A 21195-nucleotide genomic window follows, 5' to 3' on the forward strand; every position below is an offset into this window, starting at 1 on the left:
TAATCCTATCACAGTGGTTCTTAGAATTGAGGCTGCAGTGACTGAATTCCTTGGTGTTATGCTCTTTCCTAATGTTGCTGATCTTGGCTTGGTATTTAGATTCTTGGAAAAGGAAGAATGGTTCTGCACCAAATCCTAGCATGATTAAAGTGAATTGTGATGGTGCTTGGGACTCAAACTCAAGAACACGCAAAGCTGGAATAGGTCCATAGGTGGGAATGATAAAGGACAGATGGTATCTGGAATTTTTCTACCCTCTTTTGCTATTTCTGCTGTTATGGCTGAGGCTTTGGCTGCCTTGGAGGGCCTGAGATAGGTAGATTTCAAGGTTTCCAAAATGTTGAATTTGAAGTTGATTCTGAATGAGTTGTTTCTATCTGTTAAGACTTGAGAGTAATTGTCATGGTGCATTTAGGAAATCTATCCTCTGCTCAAGGAAATCAGAAGGCTTTAAAATCATTTTCAGAAATGCAGCTGGAAGTTGGTTAAGAGAGGAGCTAATTCCGCGGCTCATTGGCTTGCTGGTCAAGCAAAAATGAGGATGGATCTTGGTAATTGGGTTTTCTGCCCTCCATCTTCATTGGTTCATGTGTTGAAGAATGATGGATTACCATCTCCACCCATAGATTAGCTTTGATCTTTCTTTTGTGTTGCATCTAGGTTCTGTTGTGTCTATTTTTGAGTTGTTTGTTGCTACTCTAGTTGTGGCATTAATAAAGTTTTCTTTGCCTTGATCATATTCCATGAAGGTTCCATCCCCACCCAAAGGGAGTATACTTGAAACAAAATTGTCCCTGTAACAGTATAATCTGTAAGCCTGTATTCTTTTCGAGAAATGCCGCCATATATAAAAAAAGGTATCGATAACGTAGCTCAAATGTAAACATAATACATACATTGTTCCAGCTAGCAACTCAATAACTCAGAATAACTCAATGAATCTATAGTCAATTTTAACCAAGAGCACATCATCCAGAATCGTTCTTACCAATATCTTCATCATTTCTGGAATGTCAGAGTTTTACGAGCCAAATAATTAGACTTTAAGCTCGTTCCACTCCATATTTCTATCAAGCTTATGCTGCTCCATTCCATTTTTTGACCCAATGCAAGCGTATTATTATGTCATGAGGAATTCACTTTTGTCGAGCCAGCCATGGCGAGTTCCTTTATAATATTACCACTATGTAATTGAGCTATCTTTCTCACTATAAAAATGTGTGGTGTATGCACAAATGAAAAAACCAGAATGTAAACTTAAAGCAAGCAAAAGCCAGAATTTCCAGTGGTAAAATTAATAACTTGCGCTATTAGACCACAAGAAAGGAAAATCCACTTGTCTAATTTTGCATAAACAAGGTACATTAACAGCCTATTCCTGCTACATACAATGCTTGATTTACAAAAAAATTTATATATAGTACAGTTCAAATGTGGCACCGACGTATAATGTGTTCTGTTAGCTTTTCCCAGCTAAAATTATTGGGAACCTCAGTTGTCCTTGTTTCTTGAGTAGTTAGACATGGACAATCTGGACTGTGATTGAAAGAAATCAAAAGGTGTTCCTGAACCAAAAGATCTTCGTGTAGCATTGGGTGAATCTGATAATAGAGGTTCGAAAATCGGATTTCTGTTCTTGGGTTGAGTAATTGATAATGGAGAAACTTCCTTTTCTACACCTCTTGTTTGTGGCTCAATGCTCCCAATAGACAGGATAGGCCCACCCAAACGTTCAGCCTGCTGTAGTGTATTGATTTTGCTTGGTCTGTATGTATACCTGAAGTACTTCAAAGCTAGAATCGGGCCCATTCCTGCTGCAACTATGAGCTGTAATGGACGTAAGGTTGGACAAGAGGAAATCTAGTTAGACGAGATCATGAATTGTCAACTTCTTTTATATTGTTTCATTTCTTTAGAGTTGAGAACAAAGGCTTCAAACGAGGGGCAAATGCCATCAATTAACTAGAAACAGACCACGAAACTAATCCCACATTACGTTATTGTTCTATGTTCCATTTGGTGCTTCATACTGTACTAGCGTTCCTAAGAGATTACAGATGCACCAATACAACTTTACTCCAATTACTGTAACCACCTACCCAGAAAACCAACGATGACATATAGAAGCCATACGCTAAACTATCAATGAAAAGAATGGCAAGGAAACTTACCAAGATTGTTATCCAGTAAGAAGGCTCTCTACACAAGCGAAACATAATTGTATACATCCCTGATCCTGGAATGGCACTGAAGATCCAGTTGATGATGTAGAAGGCAGCTAAATTCCCCCATATAGCAAGATGTTGCAATATAGTAAAGGAGCTGTGCAGAATTAAACAAACTCAAGCAGTCAGTGACTGAGAGAAAACTCAAAATCATTTTCTTCTGCAATTTTAAGGCTAACTTACCAAGCATCTAGTCAACAAATCAACTGGGTTTCACTCTGAGAGTTCAAATTTTTTAAACCATGAAATAACATAGCTCTAGCACATGGGAGTATCTTTTTTTCTCTCGTAGTTATTGAAAAAAAAAAAGTTGAAACCCTATTACAGTGAGTTACCATTAAACTTACTTCGTCTCTAATGTCATTACAAAAGCCTGCAACCAAATACATCCAGAGAGCGCCACCATTGAAACCTCCTCCATTTCACTTTTTTCATAAGCATAAGCATGTATGCTGATCACAAATACAACAATTGCCTGCAAGTAATACCCATTAGAATCATTGAAGAAAAGCAACCGGTAGAAACTGTAAACAAAAATAGGCTGAACTATTCATATAGGAACTTGATTAAATATAAGTTAAAAATCCTTCCATTGGCATCCTTAGGTGTCTTGGGGAAACATAGCTTTATATAAATCAGTTTTAAGCTCTAAATAACAGAATATGCTCTAATCACAAGCATGAACTTTATCACCCACTAAATCATCAACTTGGGACTTATGAATTGTGATTGTGAACAAATTTCGAAGTCTGACAAGCATTAAGACTACTTAGCTGCACAAGAAGAATCTCTTCAAATGCATTTCTTACACAACTGATTGCCTTTGGAATTCTAACCGTTAATTCAATACCAAATTGAACACTGACCCATACCTTTTAACAACCAATGACTAACGCTCAGCTCGAACTTTTTTCTTTTGTTCTTTTTCTTAGAAGAAACACAAATTTTACTGAAAAAGATCAAAGTACAAGGGAGAACAAGAAATCCCCAAAGCCTAAATTTTCAAAACAAGAACAGTAATCGTGACTCTGCAAGCTTATTTGTAGTAAGGCTGAAAGAGAGTAATTTCTAAACTCTAAGGTGACTGATGCCCATAGAGCAGACCAGAAACAAACTCAATCCCGAAGTTCTTCCACACACACACACACACATTGAGCTCAAACTATTAACAACAGAATACTTGACTTACACTAGGTTTAACTTTCTGGGACTGAAAGAAAGAGAGGGAAAATAATCACACAAAGAAAGGAACTCTGATAACAAATAGCACTCACGTGGAAAAGGGATCGCCCAAACCATCCAGCAAACGTGCTAGGATTCAGAAGCCTGTTTCAAGAACAATACAAAGTTCATTTACATTTACCAATAATAAGTATAACATAGCTGACCACTGAACAATCCACATGAAAAGAAAGTCAAGCACATATGAACTATAAATAGGACAACAACAATTAAGCTTCAAATCAAACCTTCCCGCTTGGCAATAGAATAGAATCTGTGGATGCTGCATAATAGTTTCCTCACTAAGATCTTTATCAAGGACGCTGGCTAGAACAGGAACACTGGTGTAGAAGACATTATAAGCCATCAAGCTAACAGAATTGAAAAGACTGGTTCCAGAGACCCCTGAAATAAAAGAGAAACTGACATTGTACCGAAGTCAGTATACTAGATATAGTGATCATGATGAAAACACATACAGAAAGTTCAACTGACAAATAAAAACAAAATTCAGAATAAACTGTCAATTGAGTATCCTATGGTCAATGAAACTCACAAAATCTGGATGAAACACACGACCAATGACTTATAAAAAGAATACTGAGACAGAAACGCTGTGCGGTTGTATGAGTAACGCCCATGAACAAGTATCAATCTTTTCAGGAACATGAACTCTGCAAACGAGATGAAGCAGTCAAATAAGACTTGCAGCAAAAGAATTAATATAAGCATTAAATAAGATGAAAAGACGTTTTTAATGCTCTCTATTCATAGGCCAGTTTGTTTGTTTCTTAGGATTCTATTCGAAAAACTTAAAATGCATAAAATCCTTAATTTTGAAAAACCAAAAACAATACTATAAAGACCAAAACTGCATATTGCTAAATTTTAACAGAACTGATGGTTATAGATTTTAAAGGTTTGACCAAAAATTATAGAGTTTGAAGAATTTAAGATGTCATAACTATCCCCTTTATCAAGTTCAACTGTCAATGAATGGTAATTTGCATATTCTCAATCCAACTGAAAAAGGGGTGCCTTGGGGAGTTGCTTCAGATTCGTAATAAAAAAACTCCAATCTTGAAAACGGATCTTTTGAAAGAAAAGTTGTTTGTAAGTCCCAAATCTCTCTCTCTCTAAAATATCAACTGTAGGTTCAGAATTGACAAGCTCTTCTGGCTGATACTGAGCACTTCTGACACAGATGTATCATCATATGGAAGCTAGCATACAGATTTATAAGCTAAACAGAAACTCGAAACTTTGCATTTCAAGATTTCATATAAGAAAAGTTTTTTTTTTTTTTTTTTTTTTTGGGGTGGGGTTGGGTAGGGGCGGCGGCGAGGAACACCATCATCCAGGTTCACTTATACCATCAACCAGTAAAGAAAATTATAAACAATTTCTGATATGTTTACAGTCGCGTGCACACACAACTGATATTAACCAACTTACTCCCAATACTATAATCAGCGGCCCTAGCTGCCTGCAGTCCTTCTCTCCCGCTAATGCCAACACCAATGTCAGCTTGTTGTATCATTCTCACATCATTCCCACCATCCCCAATGGCCAACGTTCTATAGTCACACGATTTTAAAATCTCCACAAGCTGCAAGTTATAAACACTACATAAATATATTTTTCAAATATTTATTTCCAGCAGAAAATAAAGGATCATAAACAGATATCGTAAACGAGTAACAGCCGTACTTTTAAAGTACATAAATTGCTCAGATGACAGATTGCACCATATAAAATCCACCACCTCCCAAATGGGGAAAAGAGATTGATATTTTTAAGAAGTCTTGTATTTAATTTTTGAAAAACCACTAAATGGCATGTACAGAAGATGCTATAGCAAGATAAGGGAAATAATACGGTAAAATTAATAGAAACATCCTACAATTCTTCAGGAACCTCATTACTTGCCGAGAAGTAACAGGTCAGGATGATATAATAGGCCCCCGAAACTGGTTACCCGATTCTGACTCAGTATACTGAGTTGTTACTTTACTAGACAGGGCTTCTGATTAGGGTAAGCATATGAACGATGAAAGGATAACTAAGAGAAAGATCAACTCTTTGGAACCTTCTAGATTCTTGTACAAGGTTTGGATGATGATGCCATGTGAATCCTAGAAAAATGCAAGTATATTGGAACAAGAGCAGGCCACCATAAGAAACAAGATCTTTCCAAAAAGTCTCTTGGAACAGTTATATGTCCAAAGGTTCAAAAGGCTAAATCTTCTCCCTCTTTTCTTTTCTACACCCTCATTGTGAAGGCCTTCTCGGTGCATAGAAAACTTCCCTATAAGGATTATGGAAAACTAGATACATATCTAACTTTGAAAAGACTAATAGCTACTGAACGCACGACAAAATACAGTACTTCAAAGTAAATTTGATACAAGCAAAAAATTCCAACAAAAAAATAAAGTTAAAGGACACCTGAGCTTTCTGTGATGGTGTCACACGACAACATATAGCAGTCCTTGACAATATTGCCAACTCTGTAAAAGATTTCCGATAATGCTTCAGTGCAATTTCAAGAGACCAGCCATCAATGACAAACGCCACATCCTGTTAAGAAAAGGAAAAGGTAACTAAATATTTAATTAAAAAGTGGAAAAGAAGAATTCTCAATGTCCTTCAGAAAACATGTCACATAAGTCTAATGTTCAACTACCTGTGTAGCACACTATACATAATAGATTGTAACAAAAATAAAAATCGAACATACACGAAATGTAAAGCATGCCTTTTGCAATGAGTTTGAATGACAAAAAGACAATCACCAAAAGACATCGATTTGTACCAGACCATAAACATCACCAGAATTCTAGTATGGACAAACTAACTACAAAGTCACTGGTTAGATTATATCTGCAATACAAGAACAACACCAACAGATAAGGAGGACTTATATTGCAAATATAAGAACTTTTTTTTTTTTTTGCCCCAATATATACTCACAGCTGGGCTACAGTGGAGAATCTCAGACCTACGGCACACAAAAAAAGAACCAAGCACAACCTTCCTAATACTTGATATTCAATTCAAGGAGACACTAATATCTATCATTTACCCGCTCAATTGGTGTTCCCAATTCCCACTTTAAGAATACATCGCAATATCTTTTACAAACAGTCAACAATTCTAATATAATTACGACATTCACCAAGAATATTGTGAAACACAACAATCTGTCAATAAAACTCTGGTGACATTCAATTTCAATCATTCAATAAATCAGTAAAATTATTATCAATATTTTTATACAAAATTGCTTTTGTGGTTCACATAAAGGGACTGGATCCCGTGAGTAATCGCCTATGTGATCAGTGAAGCACACAAGCTGTAAATAAACTCTGCTGATATTCAATTTCAATCATTCAATAAATCAGTAAAATTGTTATCAATATTTTTATACAGAATTGCTTTTGTGGTTCACATGAAGGGACTGGATCCCGTGAGTAAATTGCCTATGTGATGGGTGAAGCACACAAGCTGTACCTTAGGTTCTGAAGTTGTTATCCGCATTGTGAGTAAAACTCTCTCTAAACTTCTCCGAACTTCATCTTCAGTTTTCCCATCAAGTAACAAAAGCTGGCCTTTTGGCTCTGTTCACAGACAGAGAGAGAGAGAGAGAGAGAGAGAGAGAGAGAGAGAGAGGATTAGTGGTGCATAAAATCTGTAAAGTGGTTGGACAACATTCATTGAAAGCTCAATGAAAATTCATCAAACTAAATATAACATCAAGGTATGGCACAGCACAACCAATTTAAAAAAAATGAACGAACACAAGGAAATTTAGTCATGGATTAAGAAAAAGAAGCTAGCAGACATTTGCTACTCCATCAGTGAAAGTAGATGCAAGACGAGGCATTAAATATGAGTCAGGAAGCCAAGCCTCATGAAAAGAGAGTCATACACCTTTTAATTCATTGAATCGATATAAACATCATCACTATTTCACGCACAGTTTCTTCATAAATTGTGAAGTACGAATAATCTCTCTGAAACAAGTGTGGAATTAAATATACAGTGATTCAACGGAGAAAACTTTAACTACCTGGGGAAATGAAATTGCATGAAAGAGCTATCTGTATGGCAGTGTTCTGCTTGTCTCCAGTAAGCATCCAAAAGTTTATGCCAGCTTTCCTCAGCGTCTCAATTGTCTCTGGTACGCCATCCTGGAAAATAATAAGCCAACAACAAGCCAAAGTTAAAGTACTTGAAAACAAACAGCAAATAAATTAACATTAACAAAGAAGCAAATTCCATTATTTGGCTCTCAGTAGAAAGGTAGGTTTCAGTGCGCTATGGTATAATTCACCTGTAGGCGATCCTCTATAGCAGTAACTCCAAGTATTTCAAAATCATGTTCTAATCTTTGACAGACCTCCGCTAGCCTCCACTGCAAAAGATAGTTCAAGGGCAAATGGTAAGAATAAATTAGATCACATGTCTGTATCTGTAACACATTGGACACGGATAACCACACTTCTTGATTCATGCATCACTATTTACATGTGCACGCCAATAAGTACATGTTAGAGACACATTCAGATGTGTACTTCACCTCTCTATCAACCAATGTGCTGCTAGCCTCTTTATACATCAAAGACCATTCTCGATATTCCTCTTCTTTTAGTTCACGCCAAGCTAGACACAGTGTCCGTAGTCCCAACTGAGCATATTGCTCAACAGCTTCAATAATAGTCCTTGTTTGCTGTCCTGAAGTATATAATTGCGATTATTGAATGCAAAGTAGTTGCTATGACCAAATTTTTCTTTTCAAGTACCCAATAGGGGACTATCTTAAGCACTGTAGTTAACAATACATATTGACAACCCAACCTCAAAACCTCTAGACTATTATACGCAATACCTAACTGTAAATTCCATCAAATTCTGAACCTCAGTTTGGAAAAATATCCCTATTAATTAACGTTATTCGATTACCATACTTTTGGTGAAAGCAATGAATAGCAGCAGGTATTAACGTTCTCTTATACCTAAAATAAACAAATAATATTAATTACCAGCACATGCATAAGGAAGAATTGATTCATCTGCTCCCTTTGATAAAAGAATAAACCTTCCATTGTGACAATCCTTTACCACTACTGACATTCTTTTTCTATCAGAAGTGAACTCCAGAATATCCAAGGCTTCATACTGAACTGTAGAACCGTTGAATTTGATCTCTGCAATTTATCAGTGGAAACTATATCATGTTTCCTACCACCAGAACCAATCTTATGATAGTGAAAGGAAAATGTAGCTTACCAAGAATGTTAGCATTTTTATTGACAAAAACCATATGTAGCTGGGCAGCAGCATGAACAAGAGCATCCTCATCTTGAGATTGTGCCTTGTACACAATACTTCCATTTTTGCTACAAGAAGATAGAAGAAACATAAAAAAATATTATTATAAAGGTGCATATCATTCAGCAGTTAAAAAGAGTTCATACATTGTGTTTCAGTGGGAAATTGTCAAAATCCCAACACCCAATGTAAAAGAAAGAAATGAGACCTTTGAATGGGTATGACTGTATTACATATCGCCATAACTGTAAGGAAACGTATAACATCAGAAGACCCACTGGAAATAGCATCAATGAGCTCCTCATCTGCATGTCAAATGATTGAATGCATTAGAAATTGAACTTCATAAAATGTTATCTGAAAGAGATCCTACATTTGTCAGTAAACAAATCAATCTAGATAATAAGTTCATGCTTAGAATACTGATAGAGCACCGATAAATGCCTAGTATTTGTAACAGTCCAACAGATTATGCTTCACTGAACTTTGTGGAGATTCAGATAGATAAAAGCCTAAAAAAATAGACAGTTATTTCAAAATCAAAACTAGAATCAAGAAGAAATAAAAAAAAAAATAGTGAAAAATAAAATCTCTACATAAAAAAATTGTTTTTTTCTTTTCTTTTCATGAAAAAAAAAACAATTTTACTAATTTTTATTTTTTAAATAACAGAAAGTCCACCACAACAGTCATTACGTAACACTATAACTCCTAAAGATATCCAAAGGCTATCTAATAGATTTGCATAGCAATGCTCATTGGGATTATAATAATAGAGATGGCTGCTAGGCTTATTCTTTTCCAATATTTGTCCCAGCTTCTACTACCAGATACACACAGTTAAAGAGAGAAGACCATGTTTTTAAAGTAAAAGTACTGTCAAGCACTCATCCCAGATAACTGATATATAATTATTGCATGAAATACCAACTTTCAGGCAGGAACCAATACATATGAATCATCTGTAAAGGCGTCTCCAAGTGACCCATATTTGAAAGTTATTTGCATATTCAGATAGTTAAATCAAGTCTTGGAAATAAGAATTCTGTATTTATATTTTTTTGGTAATTTCATGTCATATGATATATATTTAAAACAGGGTTAGTACAAAAATTTCATGCCATGTGATAAACAGACAGCAATGACATAAGTTCCAAAATTTAGAAACAAACCTTTTAAGGCATTTCCATTCTCATTCCCATAGTAAATGCCATTGATACAACACCTTCTAAATATCATTTTATTTTCCGTTAGGGTACCAGTTTTATCAGTCAGAATGTACTCAACTTGTCCCAGGTCCTCACTTATTGCTGTACTGCCACATATAAGAGAGATCTCTTGTAATATTAACAATATTACTTTATTCTTTCAGGAATAAAATGATTAGCCATGACTATTCTGATACCAAATCAACTTACTTTGTTGCATGGGCTGGAGTAGCTGTTTCTCGGTCAATCATTTTACTATCCCAATCGATAAACTTTGCGTACAAGCTCTTGACAAGGTCGAGAGATACCTGACAGAGATAACGATTTCAGTATCTTAACAGCTAGGAAAGCAGTATTGAATTGACCTGAAAAAAGTTACATTTATAATCTGCAGTGCCTATACATTCAAACATTAAAAAGCTCAAAAATTGAGGTTATGATTGCACTAAGTATCATTATCACCTGACTAGTTAAGATATCTAGACTAAATATGACAAAAACAGCTGCCACAGGCCTCATCATATTCAATTATTGCAGGAACTCTAAAAACTACCTATCCACCATCTTTATTGAGGTTAGATTGCAATTTGAATTTTTTGGAATGTTATTCGGTACATTATATAAGTGAATGCTGGATTTACTATCAATTACTGCAGTGTCAAGGATTTAACTCATGATTCTTTAAAAAATACTCCGATTCTTACAAGTTTAAATAAAAATTTAAATGGAAGTGGAAAAAAAAAAAGGAAAGAAAAAGCTAGTTCTTAAATCGAAAAGATATTAAAAGATGTTGATCATATGAAACCATGGGACAACAATGTAGACAACCTAAAACTATCAAAAGAAATCTTCAAAAGCTTACCTTAATTGATATGGGTATCATGATGGAACAAAGTAGTTCAAAGCGAAGAGGGATTACTAATAGTTCGTACCAAGGACCTTCCTCTGGATATAGAACATACCATTGCTACAAAGAAAAGAAAAAGGTTAAAAAACAAATAAATAAATAAAATAATCAGTGCATATGTCTTTTCATGTAAAGTCACGTAAAATGTTGGCTAAAAGATAGAACGGGAAAAAAATGCATGAAAAGATGAAAACGACTGTCCACACAAATACTAACTCTAAGCCCTACAGATAATCGAAATCAGCTTACAATATTGGTGCTGACATGTAATTAAGATGTTATCTATTTAATTATCAGCCATAGCTACAATTCAGAAATAAATTTTTGATATGACTAATTCCACAATATTAAGCTCCGCCATTAACCTAAATTTGAGGCATACCTTCCTTGCTTCTGTATCCTTCCAGACATTACCGGCAACGCCTAGAACCATAACCACCACTACTTGGAAAACAAATATAGCTCCTGTCAACTTGTCAATCATAGCATCAACAGCTGTAAGCTTTGGCTCAGGAATGCCCCTAGTCATACCAAGCTTGGTTTCATTGCCTAAAGAAAAAGAAAATACAAGTTATGAACATTGATTACACAAAGTGAAACCATCACAGCCATACCCATAGGCAAATTTGTTATCTATCTATGGCTCACATACTTAAGTATATAGATTAGAAAAGACAAGCAGAAACAAAAAGGGAAAGAAACCATCACCATGATACATATTGTGAATTCTGAGGTTAACATCACTTTAGGTTCTGTTTTATTTTCACGAAAATATGGAAAAATATATTTATCAAGGAGACTGAATGATAAGAAAGATAAGTAAAAGAAAATACTTTTATTGCATTTGGTTGAGCTATAAAAGTATGTTCGGTCAGTCAAAAACATTAGTAACACATGTATTCTATAAAATATTGTTCTATTTGTCCAAAGAAATATCTTATATTATCTCCATTATAAGATTTCTGCGAAAGCGAGGTCGTGTAGTGACATCTTTAGTCTATTGTATGGGGCCCAACACTTTCCTGTTAAACAAATATAAATATTACTGGTAACTCAATTTTCCACAGGAAGAAAAGATTATATATTTCACCATGTACCAAGTAGTGAATGGCTTAACGAAATCTAGAGTCTGGAAACTTCATATCCAAAAGGAGCAATATACATCCTGAACCCGTTCAGTATTTCACACAGTCAATTATCTTTTCTTCAACAACTAAACTTGAGAGTTTTTTATGACTGTAAGAAGGCCACAGGAAGAAAAGATTATATATATATTAACTACTCATTTTCAAATGACATCCACTGTTCACAAATATTCATTTTGGATTTTAAAAATTTCTTATAATTTAATACATAACAAATTTCGCATTGAATCCACAAATACCTGTATTTTTGAGTTACATTAAATTATTATATCTTATACCATCTTTGCTAGTTTTGATACTGGAACTCCCGCATATATATATATATATATATATATATATATATATATATATATACACACAGATCCTATCTAGAGCGGAGCTCGGCTTTGAAATTAATGTGTGAAGTTCGAGTTTTGGGTCACTTTTCGGTCTCACATCCACATCTCGACCGTTCAGTTTTTAGGTACTAGTGTATAGATCATCTCTGCAAATTTTCAGCGAAAATGATGATCGTTAAGGCATTGATAACTGCCTTAAAGCTAGTACTGTTCAGGTTGACAGATTCAATCCGTTCATTGGTTTAAGCGAGTTGGATACATTAACGACGATCATCAATTTGGCTGAAAATTTGCAGAGATGATCTGTACACTAGTACCTAAAAACTGAACGGTCGAGATATGGATATGCGACCGAAAAGCGACCCAAAACTCAAACTTCATACATTAATTTCAAAGCGGAGCTCCGCTCTGTATAAAATCTGTATGTGTGTGCATATATATATATATATATATATATATATATATATATATATATTATCACTGGCACCATGTACCAAGTAATGAATGGCATAACAAAATCTAGAGTCTGGAAACTTCATATCCAAAAGGAGCAACATACATCCTGAATCCTTTCATTATTTCAGAGTCAATTATCCTTTCTTCAACAACTAAACTTATCTTTTTGGCAATATATCAAACTATCAACATCAAGATTATATATACACGCTACCCAGATATTAAGAACTCAATCACAAAATAACAAAGCATTTGTCTACACTCAATATCTTCACCAACTTCATGACTAAAGTTCAGATTGTAATATATAAAATAAAATAAACAAACTAGAATAGAATCTGAAAAGTTCAAGTACTTACCAGTGTAAACTGCTACTCCACAGGCCCACTCTGTATTTCGCAAGTAACATGACTGAAGAATAGTATTCTTTATGGTTAATGGGCAGAGGTCATTATCAATAAATGGGGGAAACAACCGCATATTTGCATCAAATCTTCGAATGTCCTTATCAGGATTAGGGCACTCAATTACACCCTGTAGGGCAGAAAGTATTAAAAAATAAATTATCACCAATATGATAAGAAATGAATAACTGAATATGAGCAGAACTTCCCACTTTGTTTTCTGTCTTGCCACCTTGGCAATAAATCTTTTAATTTTCATTATGATTAACTTTGAAAATCTTGCCTTAATTTTGTGCAACAGTTCAAGATCTATCCCCATACAAGCTGGTGGTATGACCCTGGTCTTCAGATCAGTTTCTCCATCTAGGGCTGCAGTCTGGAAATCATGTAATCTGATTAGGTCCTACAAATGCTCAATGATCCCATAGTAATGAGGAACAAAAGAAGAAGGAAAAAAATGAAGTAATGACTAAGATAGCAGAGTTGTAATGATACTTGGACCTGCTTAAATCATAATTAAGCATAAATAAAACTAAAAAATGCCAACATCAGCTCTTTTAGAACTTCTTCCAATTATGTTTCTCAAGCATAATTGAATATTAGTACGGTTCCGAAAACTCCTGTCCTCTTAGCTTCCTCTAGTAGTCTTTTAACTCACGTTTAGGAAGCCAGCATATAGGAGACAGATAGACTCAAAGCGAGATATATCGTACTCCAGCTTGGTAGTAATTTCCACAGCTTTTTAAGGGTTGAACCCTGGGATTTGACGGTGGACTAAAACAGCCTACTTCATATTTGGGAAAATTCATAATCAGAAGGAGATGATAGTTTGGTTTATTACCTCTATATAGCATAGGCCTTGTGCTTCTGAGGTACCAATTAAAACTAGGTCACATGGCACTTCATCATTCTCCCGCAGCCAAACTATGTTACCAAGACGAATATCTTGCGCTTGTATCTAAAACAGATGCCACCAATGCCAAAATAAAATAAAAGAATAATAAGATACATTAAGCAAGTAGTTCAGCAAAGTAAAAATAAAAAATAAAAAAGTAAGTAGAGATCAAGTATCTAATCCACCATATCATCAACCAGATAACCTTGAGAACCATTGTTTCTGTGGGGAAATTTATTGAAAAATGTATGGAGTAGTGGATAAGAAAACCACTGAACTTAGAGAGCTACAACTAAAACAGCCGGTCAAAACTAAGATAACCACAGCTATAACAAACCGTATTTCTAAGAAGCTAAAGAACAGCTGCACTCCAATTTGGACAATTAGCAAAGGAATAATCAATCTCTGAACAGCCCATAAAGAAACCAGGGATTGAATCCTATCCCACAAATTATACAGCTCCTTCAACCCCCCCCCCCCAACAAACAAACAAAAAACACACACACACACACAGAGACATTATGAGAAAGTCATCTAATTCTTTCCATCCAAATAACTGAAATAAGCCATCAAAGCACATGTTAGTACAACTTTCCCACCAGATAATTTGTACCTGTCGCTCAATAACGACACATAAGTAGCTGGATTGACCCAATTCAACATAACCTTCCAAAATAATACCGTGCATCCAGAGGGCATCAGCAATTGGAAAGTGAAAAAGGTAAGTTCTTTTGTTCTATATACACATATAATCCTAGTTAATTTTTCTTTAAAGATTTTTTTTTTTTTTGGGCAAAGAAATAGTGTTTAGAAAAAAAAAAGTACAAAAGAGAACAAGAAACAAGTGTATTAATCATGTCACTGCAGGTTTCCAACCTAGCAGTAAGACTGAAAGGGAGTAATTTCTGAACTCCAAGGTGACCGACGCCCATAGAGCAAACCAGAAACAAACTCGATCTCAAAGCTCTTCCACATACAAACTGTGAATTTTTCTCTATAGAATAATGTGAGTATTTCTTTCTTTTCTTTTGAGTAAGTAACCACATAACCATTGTCTATCTGCATTTCTTACAGGAAACTGATCAGCTTATGAAACCCTACGCTCCCTACCATCCTAAAATTTAACAATTCCATCATGGTCATTACGAGATCATCTTTCTGAGCTTCAGGTCTGTTGAAACTCTACGCTATTTGTTTTCAGCTTTAGTCATGAGAGGATATCAGCTGTTGAAGATGAAGCTTTTGGTCTGTTAATTCACTGCCTAATCCTAGCCCTACTGATCTTATTGACTACTACAAAGTGTAAGCTCTTTTCATGTCCCCAAATCCTCTCTAGTGAAACCTGATAGACTACTTTTCTAAATAAGTACACACATTAACATTCCTTTTTTATATTTATTTAAGTTTTCAACTGTACGAAGCTTAAAGTAGGGCCATTCCTCTGACTACCATCTTAACTAAGTTCAGACCTTACATTGTATTAATGAATGTTTAAACACTAATGTTTATGGCTCCAATAAAAATAAGAAAATAATAAAAAGTTGTATATTCTTCAATCACACAGAAAAAGAATCTACATGTAAAATGAAAAGTAGGTTACAGTAATTTGTAAAAGGAGATGAAATTAGCACCCCCTTTTTTTCAAACCACACAACCTTTCCATTTGTCATGCACATGTTGTTGTGTGAAATACTCATGGAAAAAGGAAGAGGGGGTGTGATTGCAAAAAACCGGTGTGCCAAATTCACTCCCCATTTGTAGATTAAGAGGGAGCTTGCTCTATTTTTAATAAAGTCTAAACCCTAGGCAGTGAGTACCTAAAGTCCTCAAAAACATAGCATGTCAATTAATTGTTTGTGCATGTAGATATGCAAATAGTTGGACAAATATATAAACAGGATGCCTATACACATATGGAAAAAGAGACCGTAAGCCCTAATGTGTATGATTGTATTAGCCATCCTTGAATCATTATATTATACCCTCCTTCTTTTAAGTCAAATTCATTGAACAAAACTAAGGAAATAATAGTTGTAATTTCATGAAGCAAATTACAAGACTTCTTCAGTGATAAGCAAGTTAATTCACCTAGTTTGTTGACTAGTTGACAATAAATGGGAATTAACTCTATTACTCTATTTTAATCGGCAAACAATATGAACTAAAGAAATGGAAAAGAGAATTGAGAAGAAGTTTGAAGTACATGTTTTTTGATGCCATGCCTGACGACCCAAACTTCTTTCTCATTTGCCTTCTTGTCTGAGAGATATCGGTTGTAATCATCCCAGGCCTCTTTTGATGCAGAGACTGCAAAAATGAAGATAAGTGGACCCCATGTGCTGGCAGGATTTACTGGAGTAATAAGTGACCATAGCTGAAGGCAAGCAATCAACAAAAAGTACTGATTCATGAAGCGGCTGAAAACAGAGATAAAAATTTGTTAGAGAAGAGTATGGATAGTTCTTATATTTTCACATTCAGGCTGTAAGCTTTATGCAGCCTCTATTATATGAGATTGATTCATGCTCCCGAACAATAATGGAACATTGAAAATCATAAATAATGTGGAGTATTTTGACGATAGATTTTACGACAAACACAGTAATCCAACAAATCGAAAACTAAATGAAGTAAATGAAGCCAAATGTTGCGAGACGTGTATGGAAGATATAAGAAAAAGCAAGAGATCAGGTGATGAATGAGTTCACCTGAATTGTTCCCATAAATTCTTGGGGAGAAAGTTCAACACAGTGTACTTTCTATTCGATATACGATTGTCACAGTAAGGATAGTGCGATGAATCGTCATCGTTTATGTAGATGAAGCGCTTCATTGCTCAATTTGATGCTCAAATGCCAACTTCACTGCAATGCCACACAAGAAGCTCCATACAAGAAACCAAACCCAAGGCACTGAAAAATCACGAAACAAACAAATCCGATAGTGAGTAAGGCCCCAGATTCCAGTACGATTTCGATTGCAGAAGGGAGGGAGCATCACGTTACCTGGATTCGAAATTGAGTGGCGGCCGAGCTCCTCCGGCGGTCAACTCAACTGAGGCGTGTGACCAGAATGATCAGATCATTGGGAAAATTGCAATTCGATGAATGCGAAATTGAAATCTCTGCTTACCCCGACTACTGAAAGCTTGGTCTCTCTCGCTCTCTGAGACTCTGACCCTGTAAATGATACGCCGAGTCTTCGTTTAGGGCCAAATACCCCAGCGAACGCAGTCACGTATTTCTCATTTCGTTTAATATATGCCATTATGCCAATAATTTTTTTTTTTTTTTTATCGAAAATAGACTTTCATTAATAATACAATGTCAATACACTCATCGGAATTAAGGTGTCCAGTGAACGCAATTACGTATTTCACATAACACACAGATTTCGTTTAATATGTCAATAATTATTTTATTTTATAATAAATTACATATAAGTTATTAACGAAATATGACCTAACAAATACATCCTTTAAAAATTAAACATATAAGGACTAAATCTTATCAAGGACAATGTGTTTTCTACTTGCCACATGTCATAAGTTAATTTACTATTTTTACCTTTAATTACTTCTTTTGACTTCTAATCCCTTTATAAGAATTAAATCTTATAAATAAGGACAATTTAATCTCCACTTGCTATATGTCATGAGCTAATTTACTTTTTCACTACTACAAAAACTGCATCACACAACTATGGAAATCTGTTGTGTGATGTGGACCATGTATGTCGTCTATCTCGATGTTGTGTGATGAGAACACAACGGTGAAACACCGTTGTGTGAATATCATAGACACAACGCACTGCTTAAAATCGTTGCACCAGTTCTACGCATGCCAATGCCAGAAATTGGATACGACGCATTCAATTGTTGTGTTGATGTGGTCAGACAACAGAAGTAAGTAGAGACCGTTGTTGTTAACTTCTCACATAACAAAAAAATTGACACTCAGACAACGAAAGTAATACTATAATGTTGTTGGTTAACTTATCATACAACAGAAAAATATGGAACCTATTGTGTGAGTACTAATGAGACAACAAAATTTTATAGGGACCGATGTGTGATTTAGCATTGGGCAACTGATACCAATTTGTTCTATTGTGTGAGTACTAATGAGACAACAAAATTTTATAGGGACCGTTGTGTGATTTAACATTGAATAGCTGATATATCTTTGTCCTGTTGTGTGAGTATTAATGAGACGACAAAATTTTACAGGTACCGTTATGTGATTAAAATTGATTTGTTGTGTGATACGATATATGCGTATTCATACTACGTAATATAATTGATTGTTATTTGGTTATTTTTGGTTCTTTACCTGAAATGTTTGCACAAAAGTAATGCACAATATAAGATTTAGGCATTAAAATACTCTAATTCAACCATCTAATGTACCAAAAGAGGTAGCATTCATGGATCCATCCATACCATAAAACCAAAAAGAAGACATTCTAGCTAGCTTGAAGGCTGTTGCATCCTAGCTAATTACAATGAAAGATAGCAAAAGCGAATACAATATCATTATTCCAAAAAATACACATGCCGACACTATTGCATTCAAGTGCCTTCTTCCCACTCGCTGGCACTAATGCAGCTACACCATCACTGTCCAACAGAACAACAAAACCCCTTATTCACTGTTAGAAATATGAGACCAATATGAGAAGTACCCAGGCAGACACACACATATATCATTACAATAGAAGCATTGCCAGCAATAACTAACCCCCATAATATAAAGTAAAAAATAAAAGAGATACTCAAACGAAAACATACAAGAAACCAAACTCAAGGCACTGAAAAATCACGAAACAAACAAATCCGATAGTGAGTAAGGCCCCAAATTCCAGTACGATTTCAATTGCAGAAGGGAGGGAGCATCACGTTACCTGGATTCGAAATTGAGTGGCGGCCGAGCTCCTCTGGCGGTCAACTCAACTGAATGATCAAATCATTGGGAAAATTGCAATTCGATGAATGCGAAATTGAAATATCTGCTTACCGACTACTGAAAGCTTGGTCTCTCTCGCTCTCTGAGACTCTGACCCTGTAAATGATACGCTGAGTCTTCGTTTAGGGCCAAATACCCTAGCAAACGCAATCACGTATTTCTCATTTCGTTTAACATATGCCATTATGCCAATAACTTTTTCTTTTCTTTTTTTATCGAAAATAGACTTTCATTAATAATACAAGGTCAGTACACTCATCGGAATTAAGATGTCTAGTGAACGCAATCACGTATTTCTCATAACACAAAGATTTCGTTTAATATGTCAATAACTATTTTATTTTATAAAAAATTACATATAAGTTATTGACAAAATATGACCTAACAAATACATCATTTAAAAATTAAAGACTAAATCTTATTTAGAAGAACAATGTGCTTTCCACTTGTTACATGTCATAAGTTAATTTACTTTTTTACCTTTAATTACTTCTTTTGACTTCTAATCCCTTTATAAGGATTAAATCTTACAAATAAGGACAATTTAATCTCCACTTGCCACATGTTATGAGCTTATTTACCACATATCTCACCTCATCTGCCTCTTCTGCTCCGCTAATCCCAACAACAAATCCCAACCCCCAAACCGGATCCACTTCTAACGCTCCATTTGACCTATAAAATGGATGATGTTGGTTTCCTTCTCAGCCCAAACGGTGATGTCGGCCATAACGACCTCGACCCGGAGAACTCAGAGTACAACTTGGAGCTTGAATTCGATGATGCCCACCAACCCAATTTTGAGTTTCTCAGATTTTGCTTTGCTACGATGATGGAGGTTGCTGTGATGGTGAGTCGTATGAGCTCACAGCTCAACCTGCAACCCAGGATTCAAGATCGGAAAGAAGAAGAAGGAACTTACTCGAAGGAGGCTGAGGAGCGCGATTCTGGCAAAATCCTCGATGGTGAGGCATTTGTGATGAGTTGGGGAATTGGAGCAACTCCAGTGACGACGATGGTGCAATTGTTGCTTCAGGTGAGACCGACGGGATCCTCCTCCTCCTCCATATCCTCCTTCTTTGGAGGATGACTCTGAAGTTGAAGAAACACCAGTGTCTTCTTTGGGGCTTCCCTACCTCATTGTGCTCTTGCCTTGAGTTGCGTGCAGAGAGAGAGAATAAACAAATAAAAGAGAGAAAAATTAGAAAAAGAGAGAGGACCAAAAAAAAAAGTGAGGGGTATAATAGTCATTTTGGACTTGTTGTGTGAGAATTTGAGAGAATAAAGATTAAATTGTTTAATTTAAAAGGTGAGGAACTGAACTGTTTTTTGGAGCAAAGTACAGGGAGTAACAAGCATTTAATCCTAATATAAAAGTACATTAAACACAATAGGGTGAATGGGCTCGTTCATCCAAGATGTGAATCTAAAAATCATCCTCTCTCTTACATATTTTGTATATTTACATTTAGATTCTATATATAGTTAACTCTGTTATCAGCTTCACTACTATGAAATTCATACAAGCCACAAACTAGGTGAATATTATTGCCGAAAGGTAAAAGAGTAAGGTTGAGAATTGGGCACAAGTCAGGATTGTCGGCTTTGTAATTGAGTTTTTTAGCATCAACCGAAATCGAACCGAAAGTGTTCGGTTTGCTCAGATTTGTAACCATGATCCTACACAAACTTTTCAGTTACTTCAGTTACTAAAAGTTTGGTTTACCGAGTTAAATGATAGTTTCGATATTTGAAAACTCCGATCATTAGAATGTAGAGGCGAAAAACGATTGTAGAAAAAAATTCAGCGATACTTCAGCCATGAAATAAAATATGTAGAGGTTTATTAGCCTCTTGATCTATAGATGGTGAGGTTCATAAACCTCATATCTGTAAGTCAAGTGAGAAGATAGAGGATTGTAGTATGAGGAGGAAGAAAAAACGAAAAAAAGTAGAACAAGAAAGAGAACAGAACGAAGAAGAACAAACATAAAATAGAGATTGAAGAAGAAAAAATAAATAAAGAAAGGTCGTGTAGGCTTCTAGCCTTTTAATTTATTTTGAATTAAATAACCCTAGTTTAGTTGGTTCGGTCGAA

At 35.3% G+C, this 21195-nt stretch overlaps 1 protein-coding gene across 2 annotated transcripts; it reads right to left on the reverse strand.

The window, feature by feature from the left end:
• Positions 1 to 1279: 1279 nt before the first annotated feature.
• LOC112180024 (phospholipid-transporting ATPase 2) lies at positions 1280 to 19088 on the reverse strand. 2 transcript variants are annotated; one of them, XM_024318515.2, is made up of 26 exons: positions 17266 to 17376; positions 17139 to 17187; positions 16842 to 17045; positions 16337 to 16550; positions 14080 to 14196; positions 13522 to 13614; positions 13194 to 13368; positions 11278 to 11444; positions 10851 to 10955; positions 10199 to 10296; positions 9953 to 10095; positions 8989 to 9085; positions 8739 to 8848; positions 8492 to 8656; positions 8029 to 8183; positions 7783 to 7863; positions 7519 to 7639; positions 6960 to 7066; positions 5895 to 6026; positions 4902 to 5055; positions 4003 to 4120; positions 3695 to 3868; positions 3500 to 3551; positions 2573 to 2700; positions 2172 to 2322; positions 1280 to 1827 (listed from the first exon to the last, which is right to left on the reverse strand). In XM_024318515.2, exons 3-26 carry the CDS (start codon positions 16964 to 16966, stop codon positions 1492 to 1494), a joined length of 3318 nt encoding a protein of 1105 aa, XP_024174283.1. In that variant the 5' UTR covers positions 16967 to 17045; positions 17139 to 17187; positions 17266 to 17376; the 3' UTR covers positions 1280 to 1491. The 2 variants fall into 2 exon arrangements, with proteins under 2 accessions (XP_024174283.1, XP_024174284.1); XM_024318516.2 differs by lacking the exons at positions 17139 to 17187; positions 17266 to 17376 and adding an exon at positions 19036 to 19088.
• Positions 19089 to 21195: the final 2107 nt, after the last annotated feature.

The sequence above is a fragment of the Rosa chinensis genome, chromosome 7 (genome assembly GCF_002994745.2).
Source record: "Rosa chinensis cultivar Old Blush chromosome 7, RchiOBHm-V2, whole genome shotgun sequence".
Classification (NCBI taxonomy): Eukaryota; Viridiplantae; Streptophyta; class Magnoliopsida; order Rosales; family Rosaceae; genus Rosa; species Rosa chinensis.

Coding starts and splice junctions, on each gene's coding strand:
- LOC112180024 (XM_024318516.2), bottom strand. CDS start 16,966: ATGAAGCGCTTCATCTACATAAACGATGACGATTCATCGCACTATCCT. Junction 14,197..16,336: donor GGCATGGCATCAAAAAACAT/GTACTTCAAACT, acceptor CATCTGTTTTAG/ATACAAGCGCAAGATATTCG. Junction 8,849..8,988: donor ACAGTCATACCCATTCAAAG/GTCTCATTTCTT, acceptor ATCTTCTTGTAG/CAAAAATGGAAGTATTGTGT.